The sequence below is a fragment of the Amblyomma americanum genome, chromosome 7, assembly GCF_052857255.1.
Source record: "Amblyomma americanum isolate KBUSLIRL-KWMA chromosome 7, ASM5285725v1, whole genome shotgun sequence".
NCBI lineage: Eukaryota > Metazoa > Arthropoda > Arachnida > Ixodida > Ixodidae > Amblyomma > Amblyomma americanum.
In genome coordinates this window covers 166,168,702-166,184,720 of record NC_135503.1, presented here as the reverse complement: position 1 = coordinate 166,184,720, position 16,019 = coordinate 166,168,702, and the positions used below count along the sequence as shown (strand labels likewise).

General features: G+C 46.7%; 1 protein-coding gene across 13 annotated transcripts in view; it reads left to right on the top strand.

The window, feature by feature from the left end:
- The window catches only part of LOC144096750 (putative enoyl-CoA hydratase), a 141,702-nt gene extending 126,229 nt beyond the window's left edge, over positions 1-15,473 (top strand). For 9 of the 13 annotated variants that reach the window (XM_077629612.1, XM_077629617.1, XM_077629605.1 and 6 more), the window contains 2 exons: positions 13,321-13,479; positions 15,298-15,473. In XM_077629612.1, the coding sequence (XP_077485738.1) occupies positions 13,321-13,479; positions 15,298-15,422 (284 nt within the window). In that variant the 3' untranslated portion in view covers positions 15,423-15,473. The remainder of the gene's footprint in view (positions 1-13,320; positions 13,480-15,297) is intronic. The other 4 variants (XM_077629606.1, XM_077629608.1, XM_077629611.1 and 1 more) reach the window with 1 other exon arrangement.
- Positions 15,474-16,019: the final 546 nt, after the last annotated feature.

Genomic DNA, 16,019 nt, shown 5'->3' with positions numbered 1-16,019 from the left:
CGAAACGACTACGTCCGAGGCGACACTTAAACGCAGCACTCATAACTGAAACAGTAGCACCGGTATCCACTAAAGCCAACACAGGTACTCCATCCACTAGCACATTCACTTTGTTCTGTAACATCACTACAGGCAGAGGTATCTCTTCCAGTGACAGACGTCCAGCGACCTCACCCCCATCGGTCGCGTCGACTAGTTGTCCGGCGGAGGTGAGGAGGATCGGCGTCGGGGTGATGGAGATCGACGAGTGCGGAGAGCTGGAGATGGTGTCACACTTCTATCCGATGCCGGCGAACGATTTCTCATTTGTGCAGACCATGGGTTGCCAGAATCAGGCGTTGTAAGATGGGCACCGGGCAGAAGCGGGTTGGTAATTCAGCTGCGGAGGATAGGTAGAGGAACCGTAACGGGAGGGCTGTCGCTGTCGTCGAGGAGGACCAAAATCACGAGACGGGGCCGGGTTGGCCACAGCGGTAGCACACAACAGGAAAATCAGCAGCAGGCTGCGCCGGCAAGTAGTCATCATACGAAGGACCGGGCCGAAAGTTCTCGTCGTATGTGGCCGGCATAGGATGGTAAAATCGGGACCGTTGTTCCGGGGGCGATTGCGGTATGTTGCTCGGCTGCAGCTCTCGGGGTACCCGGTGCTCGTCAAAGTCCGCTGCGTTAACGGCGGCTGGCAGAGGAGGGCGCGTGGGATACACAGGAGGGAGAGCTGAGGAATCCAGTGTGAGTTCCAGCGACCTGGTGTCACATATATTATGGAGCCTAAATTAAATTTTAAAGGAAAAAGGTGTGAAGAAGACGACGCGAATAACCGAAGAATAAAGAGGAAGAAGAAGCATTCGGTGAGCTGGAGGGAGATGATTGGTGGAGAAGCATTCAGTGAGGTGGAGAGAGATGATTGGTGGAGAAGAGAAGGAGACGACGACAAGGCATACGTGGACTAACACCGAGGCTATAAAAGGGCGAGTGAGAGCGAGTCCCGGGGGCAACAGCAGAGAATCAGAGGCTCCGGTGGGTCAGGGACACTTTGGCTGGAAGAGAGCGACGCCGGCTACTGCTCCGGTGAGCTCGCGTTCTACGACTTCCTGCCGTGCCTGAGCCTGTTCTGGGGAGTCAACACAGGACGCTACCACCTGCTACGGCCAGGGGTGTCTCCAGTGCTGTTGCCACCCATCCGGGTGGTGCCCCCACGCCAACGACACCGGCATCCCCTCCACGGGCGCCTGGACTTGGAGCTTGTACGACGCAGCCAGCGATGCCAGCCCGAGCACGTCGAACACCGCCAGCGACACCGCCAGCAACACCAGCCCAAGCACGGCGAACGCCGCCTCGACGCCGGCTGCGGGATCCATACAACGCTGCAGCCACACCGAACCAACCGTGAGCACGAACGCCGACCGCTAATAGTAGAACACTAGTAGTAGACGCTAGTAGCAGTGTGCCCGGGTCGTGTGTATTTATAGTCTTTATGCTTTGTGTTAGTTTTTTTTTAGTTTTGTGTTCTAGTGTGTATGTCAGGTAGGGTGTATTAAATGTGCGTTTGTGTGGGTACACCCGTCGCCTAGTCCATTCTTTCGGTCCGAGTGTTCTCCAGGGAGATCCGTGACAAAGATAAGTGGCGAGCCTGTGCCAGGATACATTTCCTTTTCCTTTTTTTTGCTTTGTCCCGGATTTTTCCGATCTCTCGGCGGCAGAAAGTATGGATTTGGCAAAAACGTTAGAACTGGCGCTCAAGCTGGGGTTAAGCAAAGAAGAGGCGATGCGTCTCTATGAGGAGGAGGCAAAGAGGAAGAAAGAGGAGACAGATAGGCAGAGAGAGGAAAGGGCGCAAGCACGTGCAGACGCTCGCGAGCCAGAGGAACAGGAGGAAAGAAGGATAGAACGGGAGAAAGAGTATTTTGTGGAAACAGGCGCATGTCGCGGGAGGATATGAGGAGATCACGCACAATGATCAGCGTTCTTTAGCGGGTACAGAATCTCCTAGACCAGCCAGAGTTTGCCCAAGGAAGCTGGTGGTTCCTTTTGATGACATTAGAGATGATTTGGATGCATATCTGCAACGATTCGAGCGGATAGCTTTGGGGCAAGGCTTTGAGCGCAGTGAATGGGCCACGGCATTAAGCATGTGTTTAGTTGGAGAGGCGCTGAATGTGTTTGGAAGGATGCCCGCTGCTGATTCCATGGACTACGAGAAAGTCAAAAAGGCACTTCTCCAAAGATTCAGGCTTACGGCAGAGGGTTTTCGTGAGAGATTTCGCACTGCGAAACCTGAGAATTCGGAAACCGCGAAGCAGTTTTCCTGCAGGCTGACCAACTATTTTGATAGGTGGCTTGTTATGTCAAACACAGAAAAGAGTTTTGAAGGTGTGCGTGACAAGCTGGTCGCAGAGCAATTTTTAGCGTGTTGCAGCTCGAAGCTGGCGCTATTTCTGAAGGAAAGTTGTGTTCTTTGGAAGAGTTTGCCGACACTGCTGACCAATTCCTCGAGGCTCAAGGGTTAAGGAATTTGAGTAAGGCAAAAGGGGAAACCCAAAAGGTCCTAGAGACAGATGTGGCAAAACCAAGAGCTTATAGCGGTGCGTCTAAGGCGCCAGTAAGGTGTTTTCTCTGCGGCAAGGTGGGACACCGTGCAGCTGACTGTCGGATTAGTAGTGCTGCCCAAAAAACACAGATTGTGTGTCAAGGTTGTAAGAGGAGGGGTCATACTCTGAATGAGTGCCGATACAGAACGCAGGACCGAGCTGAATGCGTTGTCGACTCAAGGGTAGAACTTATCACGCCACCCGAAGTTCCACAGCTGAAAGGAGAGCAAACGCTGCTGAAAAATGAGGCAGTGAGTGGAACACCCAAGTCGAAAGCAGCATTGCCAGTGGTGGTTGGGCAAATAGGGGACCGTCCTATATTGGTGCTTAGAGACAGCGGAGCTAACACCGTCTTGGTTCGTAGAAGCCTGGTGAAGGACGAGGATCTTACAGGGGAAGCGTTGGCCGTCACTCTTGTAGATAGCACAGTAAGGTACCTTCCTGAAGCCAGGATCCTAGTGTCCACGCCATATTATACTGGGCAGGTAGTGGCAAAATGCGTAGATCAACCCATCTACGATCTCATCTTGGGGAACATTACGGGTGCAAGAGGTGTCGAAGACCCCGATCCCGAGTGGAGGATGCTCGACGGTGAAGAACGTCCAAAGGAGGAAAGGCCTGCGACAGCTCAGACGGGTGCAGTCAGTTTCTCGTCGACATTTGAGACAAGAACTCAAGCGACAGCCCGAGCAATGCAGCGTCCGCTCTCTGCTCCTGTTACGATGTGCCTGAGCGTAACACCGGGCGAAATTGCTATTAGGCAAAAGGAAGACCCGAGCTTGAAGGCTTGCTTCGAAAGAGTCGGGGAAAGAGTGAAAAGAAAGAAGAGTCGGACATCATTCGAGTATCAATTGGTCAATGGTCTTTTGCACAGGGAATGCATATTTAGTTCAGGAAGGCGGGTCCAACAGCTGGTGTTACCGAGAGATATGCGAGAGACCGTGTTGCGCTTAGGTCATGACGCCATTATGGCCGGACACCAGGGTGTTCAAAAAACGGTGTCTAGGATCACCGAGGAGTTCTTTTGGCCGGGTGTTCAGAGTGACGTTGAGCGCTTTGTTCGCTCATGTGATGTGTGCCAGCGCACAGTTCCGAAGGGAAGAGTTGGTCCCGTACCTCTGGGCAAGATGCCAGCCATCGACCTACCGTTTCAGCGAGTTGCAATTGACATTGTGGGGCCAATCTCTCCAGTATCCGCCAAAGGCAATAGATATGTGCTTACTCTAGTTGACGTGGCCACTCGTTATCCTGACGCTATTCCACTGAGAACTATTGACAGCATCCAAGTGGTGGAGGGTCTTGTGGAAATGTTTTCGCGTTATGGGTTCCCGAGGGAAATTTTGAGTGACCGGGGCTCAAACTTCACATTCGGAGCTAATGAAGGAGGTTAACCGCCTTTTGTCAGTAAGACAGTTACTGACGGCGCCTTACCATCCCATGTGTAATGGGCTTGTAGAGCGGTTCAACGGCACCCTCAAAAATATGATCAAGAAATGTGCCAGGAGAGACCTACTGATTGGGATAGATATCTCCCAGCTCTTTTGTTCGCTTACCATGAAGTACCACAAACGAGTCTTGGTTTCTCACCTTTCGAGATGCTATATGGGAGAACCGTTAGAAGTCCACTTGCAATACTCAGGGAGCTGTGGGCTAATAAAGAGATTACATCAGATCTAAAGACCACATACACATACGTGTTTCAGTTGCGGGATAGGCTGAAGGAAACATGCAGGCTTGCACATCAAAGCCTGGAAAAGGCGCATGAACGCCACAAGGGATGTTATGAAAAGAAAGCCATTCATAGAAATCTGAATCCGGGCGACAGGGTTCTTGTGTTGCTACCCATAGATCATGATAAGGTAATGATGCAATGGAAGGGCCCGTACCTTGTGACATGGAAGAAAAAGGACATGGGTTATGAGGTAGTGATAGATGGCACTAAGAGGGTTTTCCATGTTAATATGTTGACGAAATATGAAGAACGAGGTCCCGTACGGCGGTACGCCCCCAGGGCAACTTGTTCGGTAGTGGCCGAGGAGACAGGTGGTGATGCTGCTGAGGTGTCGACGTTCAGTGGGAAGAAAAATGCAGGAGGGGATGAGGTACTGAAGAAGCCCAGTTTGAATGGAGACAGAGGATTACAGCCCTACTCCAAATCAAGAGGGAGACGTTTTGTGATGGGCCAAGCCAAATTGAGGTCATATGTCACAAATTAGACTTGTATAGAGATAGAGCTAACTGGTCAGCTCTGGGTGTCTCTGGGATATATCATGTTGTTGCTGTGTTAATGTGTCTCTGGGATTTACCTTGTTGTTGCTATTGTTGGTGTTATGTGATCATACAAGGGAGCGTGTTGTGGACATGAACATGCTTATCAAGGACTCTGTACGGACAGCGGCAGTGGTGTGTTAGTGTTCTGGAAACGCAATTTGGGGTGCTGTGTTAGTGGTGTGCTTTTGGTGTGTGATGGACATCTGCGGTGTGGTGTGTGCTGAGTCCAGAATCGCCACAGAAGATAGTCGGTTGGCTGGATGGTTTGAAGATGAGGATGACATGAGCAGTTTTTCATGGAAAAACTCTTGAGAGAGGGGGCCCTTGTCACATATTATGGAGCCTAAATTAAATTTTAAAGGAAAAAGGTGTGAAGAAGACGACGCGAATAACCGAAGAATAAAGAGGAGGAAGAAGAAGCATTCGGTGAGCTGGAGGGAGATGATTGGTGGAGAAGCATTCGCTTAGGTGGAGAAAGATGATTGGTGGAGAAGAGAAGACGACGACAAGGCATACGTGGACTAACACCGAGGCTATAAAAGGGCGAGTGAGAGCGAGTCCCCAGGGGAACAGCAGAGAATCGGAGGCTCCGGCGGGTCAGGGACACTTTGGCTGGAAGAGAGCGACGCCGGCTACTGCTCCGGTGAGCTTGCGTTCTACGACATCGCATCGTGGACTTTCTGCCGTGCCTGAGCCCGTTCCGGGGAGTCAACAGAGGACGCTACCACTTGCTACGGCCAGGGGTGTCTCCAGCGCTGTTGCCACCCATCCGGGTGGTGCCCCAACGCCAACAACACCGGCATCACCTCCACGGGCGCTTGGACCTGGAGCTTGTACGACGCAGCCAGCGACGCCAGCCCGAGCACGTCGAACACCGCCAGCGATGCCGCCAGCAACGCCAGCCCAAGCACGGCGAACGCCGCCTCGACGCCGGCTGCGGGATCCATACAACGCTGCAGCCACACCGAACCAACCGTGAGCATGAACGCCGACCGCTAATAGTAGAACATTAGTAGTAGACGCTAGTAGCAGTGTGCCCGGGTCGTGTGTATTTATAGTCTTTGTGGTTTGTGTTAGTTTTTTTTTAGTTTTGTGTTCTAGTGTGTATGTCAGGTAGGGTGTATTAAATGTGCGTTTGTGTGGGTACAGCCGTCGCCTAGTCCATTCTTTCGGTCCGAGTGTTCTCCGGGGAGATCCATGACACCTGGTCAACTCTTCGCGGACGATCTGGCGGATTGTGGACGTCGGATCACAGGACGATGATGTGAATACAGCTGCCACCGTCGTCACCCCGGCCAATCGGCCAAATTTAGGTGTGATGCGACGCATTTTCAATGTGTCAAATGTGCGGCAGTGCTGGATTACATCGGACACGGACTCAAGACTTTCTTTGCCAATAAGAAAATTATAGACGTCTTTGGCGAATCCTTTAAGTAAATGGCCAACTTTGTCCTCTTCTGTCATGTTCGGAGAGACGACCTTGCATAACTTGACGATTTCCTCTATGTACTTCGTACATGTCTCACCGGGAAGCTGAACCCCTTGCGCAAGCATTTGCTCAGCACGCTTCTTCGCGACTGAGTCGCCGAAGCACTTCTTCAGCTCCTGTACAAAGCAGTGCCACGTCGTGAAAGAATCCTCGTGGTTGTCATACCACGTTAGGGCCGTGTCTGTTAGGGGAAACACATTGGCAAGTCGAGCAGAGGAGTTCCACTTATTGTAGCGACTCACGCGTAGGTAGTGGGTGAGCCATTCATCCACGTCGTCGCTGGTTGAGCCGGCGAACGACTGTGGCTCCTGGTAATGCTGCCACGAACTGCTGGGCACAGACCTCGGAGCGTTGCCGTCCAGGGACATCATGGGCACAGAAGGCGGTAGACCAGCAATGCGACGACTCCAGCAACGGTGAAGCAGGGGATCCGTCTTCGGGGAACCAGTATACCCGGTACCTTCCACCAAGATGTTACGTCCGGGGCTTATTCAAACCACGACGGGCGACTGACAAACCAGATTGAAAGCACGAGACGCCACCAACCACCTCGTTCTCCTCTTCCTCTCTCTACCCAGCGATGCCGACCAAATAGACTAGGCATCGCCTCTTCGTGAGCGTCACAATATCTTCCAGTATTTTGACATCAGGCTCTTCTGCACCCTGATTCCGCAATGCCTGTATGACTGAAAAGGTTTCCACTAAGTCAAATGCTTTCTAGAAATCAATGAAGGCCATATATGTTGGTTGGTTATATACTGCGCATTTCTCTATCACCTGATTGATAGTGTGAATATGAACATGAGCCATTGCTCTTGTGCGCTACTGTCTCTCTCATTAACGTTCTGATTACATTGGCTACTGTATAGATTTGTGTAGAACTCTCGGCTACTTTAGCTATCTTATCCATATTGTTAATGACATTACCCTCGTTGTGTGTGGTCAAAGTAGTACTTGTGAGAAGTTCTTTATGTCGCAACTTGTACCGCAATTTTCAGGCCTTTCCAAGCTCGAGGCGTTTCTGGGCAAGGCTTAAAGTGAGATCTTGAGCTACGGCAGAGCCTGTGTCTGAATTTCTGGGCCGAAGACAGTATTTGCTCTTTGTTCTTGAAGTGAGCAAACCTCGTAATTATGGGCCTGCATTTGCAATTTTAGAAAGACCCACTGCGGTGTGCACACTGAATTTCACATGGTTCTGTCTCAATGTTTAAATACTGTTCACAATGTGCAACGATGGGCTTTTCAGAATCAAGCCATGTTTCTTTCTCTTTATCCTTGATGCCATAGAAAACGGTTATTTCTCCTGGATCTGTTTTTTACATTATCTGGATATACAGTATATTTATCTGTGATGTTTGAAGTTTGAAGTTTATTATAATTCTGACAAAACGATTGTCATGACGCCGGAGCAAAAGGCGAGACTATACCCGCCTGACTAGGCCCCTGGCGCCACGAGCACAGCAGACAACAGTGCAAAAAAAATGTATACATATATACACATAATACACACATATACATACTTATATGTACAATATAGACACAATTATACATACAATAAGTCAATGCAACTTAATAGGTATAAATAATGCAAATGAAGAAATAAAGATACAGAAAGGCCAAAAGTCAATTATTGGAAAAATATAGTATTGATTTCTTTTTGAATATTGAAATGGTTGAGGAATCTTGCATGATATCAAATAAAGCATGCTCACTCTTAAGTAAATTAGGAATCTGCCACTGTAAAAGCTGATTGCCGTAGTTTGTTCTAGTTTTAACCTTAATAAAGTTTCTAGCTCTTAAGGTGTAGTTAGTTGTGGTATTAGTATATATAGAAAAAAAGTTATCACAATTACTTATGAATTCTAAAAATGCTTTTTCGGATAACTTTTGTTTATATAGATTAGTGACACTCAAAATATTGTCCTGGTGAAAGTACTCAGAGGTATGTTCGTACATCGAGAGGTTATGAATAATACGAAGACACTTTTTCTGCATTCGGAATATAGTTTCCAAGTTAGCCCTAGAAGTGACGCCCCAGATAAGTAGACAATATTGTAATCTAGAATGAATCGTAGAAAAGTATAACTGACGTTTAAGTTTTAAAGGTAACAGCGTGCGATGCTTATTGAGCGTACCAATTAATTGTGCTATGCTACGTTTAATGTGACTTACGTGATGCGTCCACCGTAGATTTTCATGGAAGAATACACCCAAGAACTTGTACTGGGAAACCCTTTCAAGTGGTTGAGATTGAAATATTAAAGAAGATGCGAAATTAACTGGCTTATTAATAGGAGTAAAAACAATATACTTTGTTTTTTTAACATTTAGGCTCAACTGATTAGCCGATAACCATGCTGAAAGGGAATCTAACCAGTTGTTAATAAGAGGAATTAGAGTAGAGATGTTATCAGAGGAGAAAAAAACGTTTGTATCATCGGCATATAACACAATATCGGGTGTTTCTGGTATTGCCACGATATCATTGATATAAAGCAGGAAAATCGTAGGACCTATAATAGAACCCTGCGGAACGCCGTACCTAATGTCTGCTAAATCTGATTTTATGCTGTTGATTTCCACAAATTGGGAGCGGTGTGATAGATAGCTACGCAATAAGTCTAAAGCAATGCCTCTAATTCCATAAAAGGGTAATTTGGAAAAAAGTATGTCATGTTTAATTGAATCAAATGCTTTATTAAAGTCTAAAAATAAGCCTATTGTGTATTGTTGGTTTTCTATATTGGCAACAATTTTATCACGTATTTCAAGTAACGCAGATTCAGTGGATTTACCCCTTCGAAAACCATACTGATTCAGGTATATAAGGTTATGTTTTTGCATGTGTCCAGTTATTCTGGAATTTAAGGCTTTTTCAATAATTTTAGAAAAAACTGGAAGTATGGATATCGGCCGGTAATTAGTAATGCAATCAGTTGCGCCACCTTTATGCAAGGCGACGATCCTAGCAATTTTCATGTTATCCGGAAATGTGCCTGTAGAAAACACAATATTTGTTATGTCACAAAGAACATTGCATAATAAATCCGCGACTGCTTTAATCGGTGCTACTTTAATACCGTCATAACCACAAGAAGAGCTGTTCTTTAAATTGCTAATAATGTGTGCTATTTCTGTAGGTGTAGCAGGACAAAGATACATAGTATTTTGCAAACTGGTGTTAATATAGTCCGTAAAGTTGTTGCTAACTTCCGAGTCAAAGGAGCCGAAGCACAAGAACTGCTGATTGAATACTTCAGCGAGGGATTTACCGCTTAGCACTTTATCGCCGTACGCAAGTTCCTGGGGAATGCTATTTTTTGTGTGCCGCAATAAGTCCTTTAGGGTGCGCCAAGTTTCTTTAGGATCATAAAGAATGTCCGTAAATTTGTTAGCGTAGTAGTCAACACGTGACTTTTTTATGTCGGCATTTAGCCTGTTCCTGACCTTTTTATATTGCTTAAGAATTTCTACGTCCTTATATTTCAGGAACTTGCTGAAGAGGTTATCTCGTGCTTTCATTCTCTTGACTAAGTCGTAGGTAACCCAGGGTTTCCTCGCTTTCTTAAACTTTCTAACAGTTACCAAAGAAAAAGAATGTACGTAAATTTCAATAATTTTCTCGAGAAAACTGTTGTATAAAAGGTTTGAATCAGATTTATTTTTATCTAAAATTTCATGTCAGTTTACAGATGCAATATTTTGACGGAAATTATCTATCGCGCGATTAGTTATCACCCGCGTAGTTTTTGTCGAGTGTTCTATGGTAACCTGTGGAAAGGTGCGCTTAGGAATGAAGCAGAACAAAGGTAAATGATCACTGATCGCACTTACAAGCACTCCCGCTTTCACGTCGCTTTCATCATGATTAGTCAGACACAAATCAATCAAGGTTTCACTGGATGCAGAGACGCGAGTAGGCAGAGCAATATTGTTTGAAAAGCCATACATTGATAACAGGTCGACAAATTCATTAACTGATGTGTGAGCAGGTTGCAACAAATCAATGTTAAAGTCACCCAAAATTACCACAGGCATTTTCAGTGACGACAGAGAATCAAGCAATGTTTCAAATCGACGGAAAAATTCAACCAGAGACCCACCGGGAGGCCTATAAACAACGCCAATTATGAAAGTTCTGCATCTGACAAAAAGAATTTCGTAGTCGGACAACATAGCACAGTGTTCAGCCATTACTTCATAATGAACAGCGCTTTTTATGTGTAAAGCAACCCCACCTCCTTTTTTACTACACCTGCTCAGGCATTCAGATTTGTAACCATTGATGTGGATTACATCTTCAGTGGTATTGTACCAAGTTTCTGTAAAGGCCAAAATATCAAACTCAAAGCCTAAGGACATGAAGAATGTGTTTAATTGGTCCTCTTTGTTCCGTAAACTCTGCGCGTTTAAGTGATAAAAGGAAAAGAACTTCGAGTGCTTACTCTTCTCAAAAGCAAAATCACCAAAAGAAACGAAATCGAGATAAGACTTCGAACATGAAACCGCCATGCGGAAGAAAAAAAAAATTATCAAACAATGCCTGAAGCGCTAACATTAAACCATGTTCGCAAGGTCACTTTCTTGGCGGATTCGAATGACACTGTCGCCGTTATTCTTTCGTGCAAAAACATGGCCATTCTTTTGCCACACGAAGCAGTACTTCATTTCCTTTTCCTTCGTTTGCGCTAGCCATAAAAGCCTTTTGTTCATCGCAGTTAGATTATCGAAGATTCGCAAGTCTGCTGCTTTCTCCCGAAGACGTGAGCGACATTGCATCCAGCGTTCTTTCAACATGACAGATTGGAAGCGAGCTATCACCACAGGTTTTTTACCAGCACGTGGATGCAGCCGATGAAGGGAATCAAGGTCAGAGTTTGATAGCTCGGGAAGCTCAAGCGTACGTGCCATCTTATCAAGAAGGTTTTCATTCTCTTCTTTTTGCATACCGTGAATCTCGATGTTTTGTCGGCGGCTGTACTGCTCCAATTCATTTAACTGAGCTTTCACTTCTAGGGCATTTAGAGAAGTTTCAGAAGTTTCGGACTCCAAATGCTCAACACGCTTCCTCAAGGCCACAATTTCAGTACCTTGACTGTCAGTCTTCTTAAGTATTTCGTCGTACTCGTCAGAAAGCATTTGGATAGATGCCTCAATGCCACTGATGCCTTTGACAGCTTCGGACAAGGCGTCCACTTTGGCCACAAGTGGTAGAAGTGATAATACATTGGCATTGAGTTGGTTCAGCTTACATTCAAGTCTTTGGCTTTCAGACACATTGGATGAGGCACCGCCCCTTTTTTCATTTATTTGACATGTTGCGCACTTCCAAGAATTTTTCAAGGAATCGCCTTTACTGCGAAAAGCAGACCCAGTAACTCCAGAACATTTACCAACATGGTATGAATATTTACAACTTGTACACACAAGGGGTATATCTTCGGGCCGAATGTCTCCATTGCACGCCAAACATTCAGTCATAATAACAGTGGACAGTGATTAACTATAGGCACAGCAGCAGCAGGGGACGCCAAGGGGTTAAGAGCGAGTTCGAGGCAAAATAACACCAACCTGCAACAGTGGCAAAACTGGTGCGTGAGAAGCGATGCTGCGAGCCGTCCACTGCCACTGCTGTGCCCGAAAAGCGGAGAATCCAGGATCAGCCTGTCCTTTTTACGTCGTCGTCCTCAGGTCCGTCACGTAGTAGTAGCTGAAATCGGGGCGGTGGTCCAGATTATCGCCACGATGACGTAATAGCTGGATTGATGGCCGCACGTTGTATTTCTGCAACAGTGGCAAAACTGGTGCGTGAGAAGCGATGCTGCGAGCCGTCCACTGCCACTGCTGTGCCCGAAAAGCGGAGAATCCAGGATCAGCCTGTCCTTTTTACTTCGTTGTCCTCAGGTCCGTCACGTGGTAGTAGCTGAAATCGGGGCGGTGGTCCAGATTATCGCCACGATGACGTAATAGCTGGATTGACGGCCGCACGTTGTATTTCTGCAACAGTGGCAAAACAGGTGCGTGAGAAGCGATGCTGTGAGCCGTCCACTGCCACTGCTGTGCCCGAAAAGCCTCATTCCCGGAGAAGCGGCCTAGGTGGACCACCTGATCTTGTGGCAGTTAAATTATTGATTGTTGTGAAAGTTTGTTTCTCAAAAGTCCTGCAGCACCTGTCATGACAGGGCAGTGCCACGTTGTTTAACCACTGCACCATTGTGCCAGGAGTGATACGAGGACCTCCAGTGAAGTGTAAAGTAGAGTATGAGCAATTCTGTATACGTAATATGTCATACCCATTAACGCTAATAAACACCATTCAGTTTCTTAGCGTGAGAACTAAACTTTCTCAATGAATCAGACGCGCGCTGAACAGTATTCTAATACACAAGTCAGACTTTTTTAGCTTTTGTATTGCAGAAAGAATTGAACTTTGAACCATGTAAATTTGACAATGACTGGGCATTTTTTGGCTGCCTGCTCATGCGATGCACATGCTCCATGTCAGCAGGACCAACTGAGATGCCTAAGTGCTAAGAGCACAGTGTGATCTTCACGTTAAGCCCACGATTTGCTGCTTGCATCTGGAATCGCAAAAAAGCAAGGTTCTACCTACGAAGACTATTCTCAGCATCATCATGTTATCAGCCAGCTGTTTTATTTTTATGATGAAAGCTGGTTAGTGTTGATGCTTGCATGTCACCTGGCTGGTCTGCTGTGACAATTTTTCCCAAAGGCTAGACACACAGTGGTGACAAATTATTCATGTTGCTCTGAGATTGAAGTTGTTATCCCTCAAACGGGAATGAGCAGCAGATGTCAAGCATTTCACGAGAGCAGGAATGGGTTGCTTGTTCCAACGGATGCACAGTATTTCTCATGCGGGCAGGTGAGCAGGAAGAAGGGGCAGACCATCGTTAGTCAGGCACATGTGTAGCGAGCCTCAGGCATGTTGTTGCTTTCTGTCTCCACCAGCCCTAGGCCAAGCCATTAGCCTGGCGGGCAGCATTGCCAAGTTCCCACAGCGCTGCGTGCAGGCCGACCTGCGGGCCACACGCCGCGCCTGCTTCGGGGGCAGCCCGGAGGAAGAGGAGCAACATGCATGCAGCATGCTGCATGCGGAGGCTGTCCAGGGTAAGAGACTGCTGCTGAGCAATTCGTGCATGGTGCAGCTTCTTTTCTTCTTTCCAGTGGTAACTTTTGTCTCTGAGGAGCGTGTGCCACGACAGTGTGCAGTCAGGAACAGCACACTGGATGGATGCAGCTTCACTCTGCCATTTACCGGCTTTCGGGGATGAATCCAGTTTTCCCTGCTGTTCTTGCTTCAGTATGGAGAGACATCCTTTAGAAGTCACCTTGAGTTGAAATCCCCTGAGCATCAGCTCTTAATGCGGAAGGGGGCGAAGGGGAGAGAAAATCCCCTTTGAGAGAGAAACATCACAGCTGCCTTCTAGGAAGCATTTTACTGCGCAGTGTTCGACTTTGTGGTAGCTTTGAAAGGGCGCTTTTGAGCACAGTTGCGCAGTGTCTCTGAGCTGGGTTCAGTGCACCAGCACGAGAATGGTGAGCACGACTGGTCGGATGTAGTTAATCTTCCACGTATGCCGCGCCAGTCTCATTCATACTAGGTTAGTGTTTACTATAAATGGGCTCAACTGCATGGAGTCGCTGTGTTTGCAGTTCAGCGTATGGTCCAGTTGTGCAACATGGTGACCCTGGGGCTCCGTCATTTTTTTAAAAGAGCAGAAAGACTGGCTTGGCTGATAAGGATAAGGAGACGATGAGTCGTATTGCTTTCAACTGAGGAAAATACGAGTGCGAAAGAAAACTGGCTGGCTGGAAAGTGTGGAAAACTGGTGGAAAGAAAGTGGCTGACACTGTTAAATGTTCAAGTACAACATGATGTTGGGCTAGTTGGTTCATAGTGATTGGCAAAAAGAGGCACAAAGACGCATCTGTGCTTTGGAGGTGTTTTAATGCTGAGACGATATAATTAAGAATAAAGAAAAGTGGAGAGCCACACACCAGCACATTTTGAGCTACTTCGCCTGTGAGTTATGAAAAGTATGTGCCTTTCAATTAAAAAGTATGTCATATTTCTCAAAGGTGACTCTCTTCTATTATACTGCATCAAACAAAATTGAAGACGACTCTGTGCCAATATGACACTCAAATCACAAAATCACTCAAATTTTTGCAGCATATGGTTTTCTAACCTAAGAAATTTGGAAACTAAAAACTGCCTGCTCCAGAATGACTCTAAATTGATGCTTTATTGGTCCACAGTGCTCCCGATTAGAAATTTGGTGGTACAAACTGCTCCTGAATTGACTTTCCTCTGCTCCAAAGGGCTCCAAATTCGATTAGCATCACTGCACATCCAAAAACCATATAACCATTGATCTGTGCAAAGCAATGCATCCGTTCACTGAGAATGACGTCTGTTTCAGAGATGCGTTAGTTTTTTCCAGGTATGGAGTTCAGATACCTTGGCAGTTATTAGAAGCCTCTCACATATAAAAACCTTGGATAAGTGCATTTTCTGGAAAGAAGTGTGTTTTTTAATGCCAGAAAGGATGTATGTACAACTGCTTTATGTTTGCGTAAATTCTCTTGTATACGCCCACTGTAGGGCAAAGGCCTCTCCTCTGTCTCTCCAATTAACCCTGTCCTTTGCCAGCTGCGCCCACCCTTTGCCGGCAAACCTCTTAATCTCATCCGGCCACCTAACTTCCTGCCACCCCCTGCTACGCTTGCCATCTATTGGAACACTACGCTCCATTACCCTTAAGGACTACTAGTGCAGTACATGCCCTGCCCAAGCCCATTTCTTCCTCTTGATTTCGACTAAGATGTCATTAATCTGTTCCCTCGCCCACTCTGCCCACTTCCATAGCTCGCTGTGGTGTCCTTAAGCTGTGCCCAACACCAAATTATACCGTGGTGGGTCAGTGCAGGTGCCAAGCAGTTCGTGTCAGGCATTGGTCATCATGGCAGCTTCAACCTGCTCCATCCGCCCAAGGAGTCTGCAGCCAAGCCTTGACAGTTGCACTTTGATGAAAAAGTTTATTTTATAGGGATGTGATTGCAGTGTCACAGTAATAAAGAATAGTGAATGGAAAAATGCACCTCTTGCCTCCTTCTGTCAAAATGAGTTTGTGGTGCCCACTTTATTTAGCACTCGTGGTGTGTGTTCTGTCTTCATTCCTCGTCTTGTGTTTGCACTCCTTTTCGCATGGATCGAGACCTACTTGCCCAACTTTCCACCTTTGTCAATTATTTACGGCGTAATTTGCGCTTTTTAAAATTAAGTTTAAGAAAGGGGGTGTGCTAATTACACGATTTCACGAACGGAGTTTTCACGAGCATGGGGGCTTATAAAGGCTATCAACATAACAAACAAGGTACACTCACAAAAACACATGTACCGTGTTTGTTATGTTGGTAGCCTTTATAAGCCCCGTTTTCACGAAACAAAGTCAGTTGGAAGTTCTGCGCTTTGTGTGTGCGTCTTTGTGCCCCTTCTTTTCCTGTCAAGATCGTGCAGTTTTTTTGGCATTCACTATGAACCGAGTAGCCCAACATGTGTTACTGTAGAACTGCAGGAAAGTCACTAATGAAGCCAACTCTTCTTAGCAGGTTTGGTTTAGCGATGGAAAGAAAAGGTTGTGCAC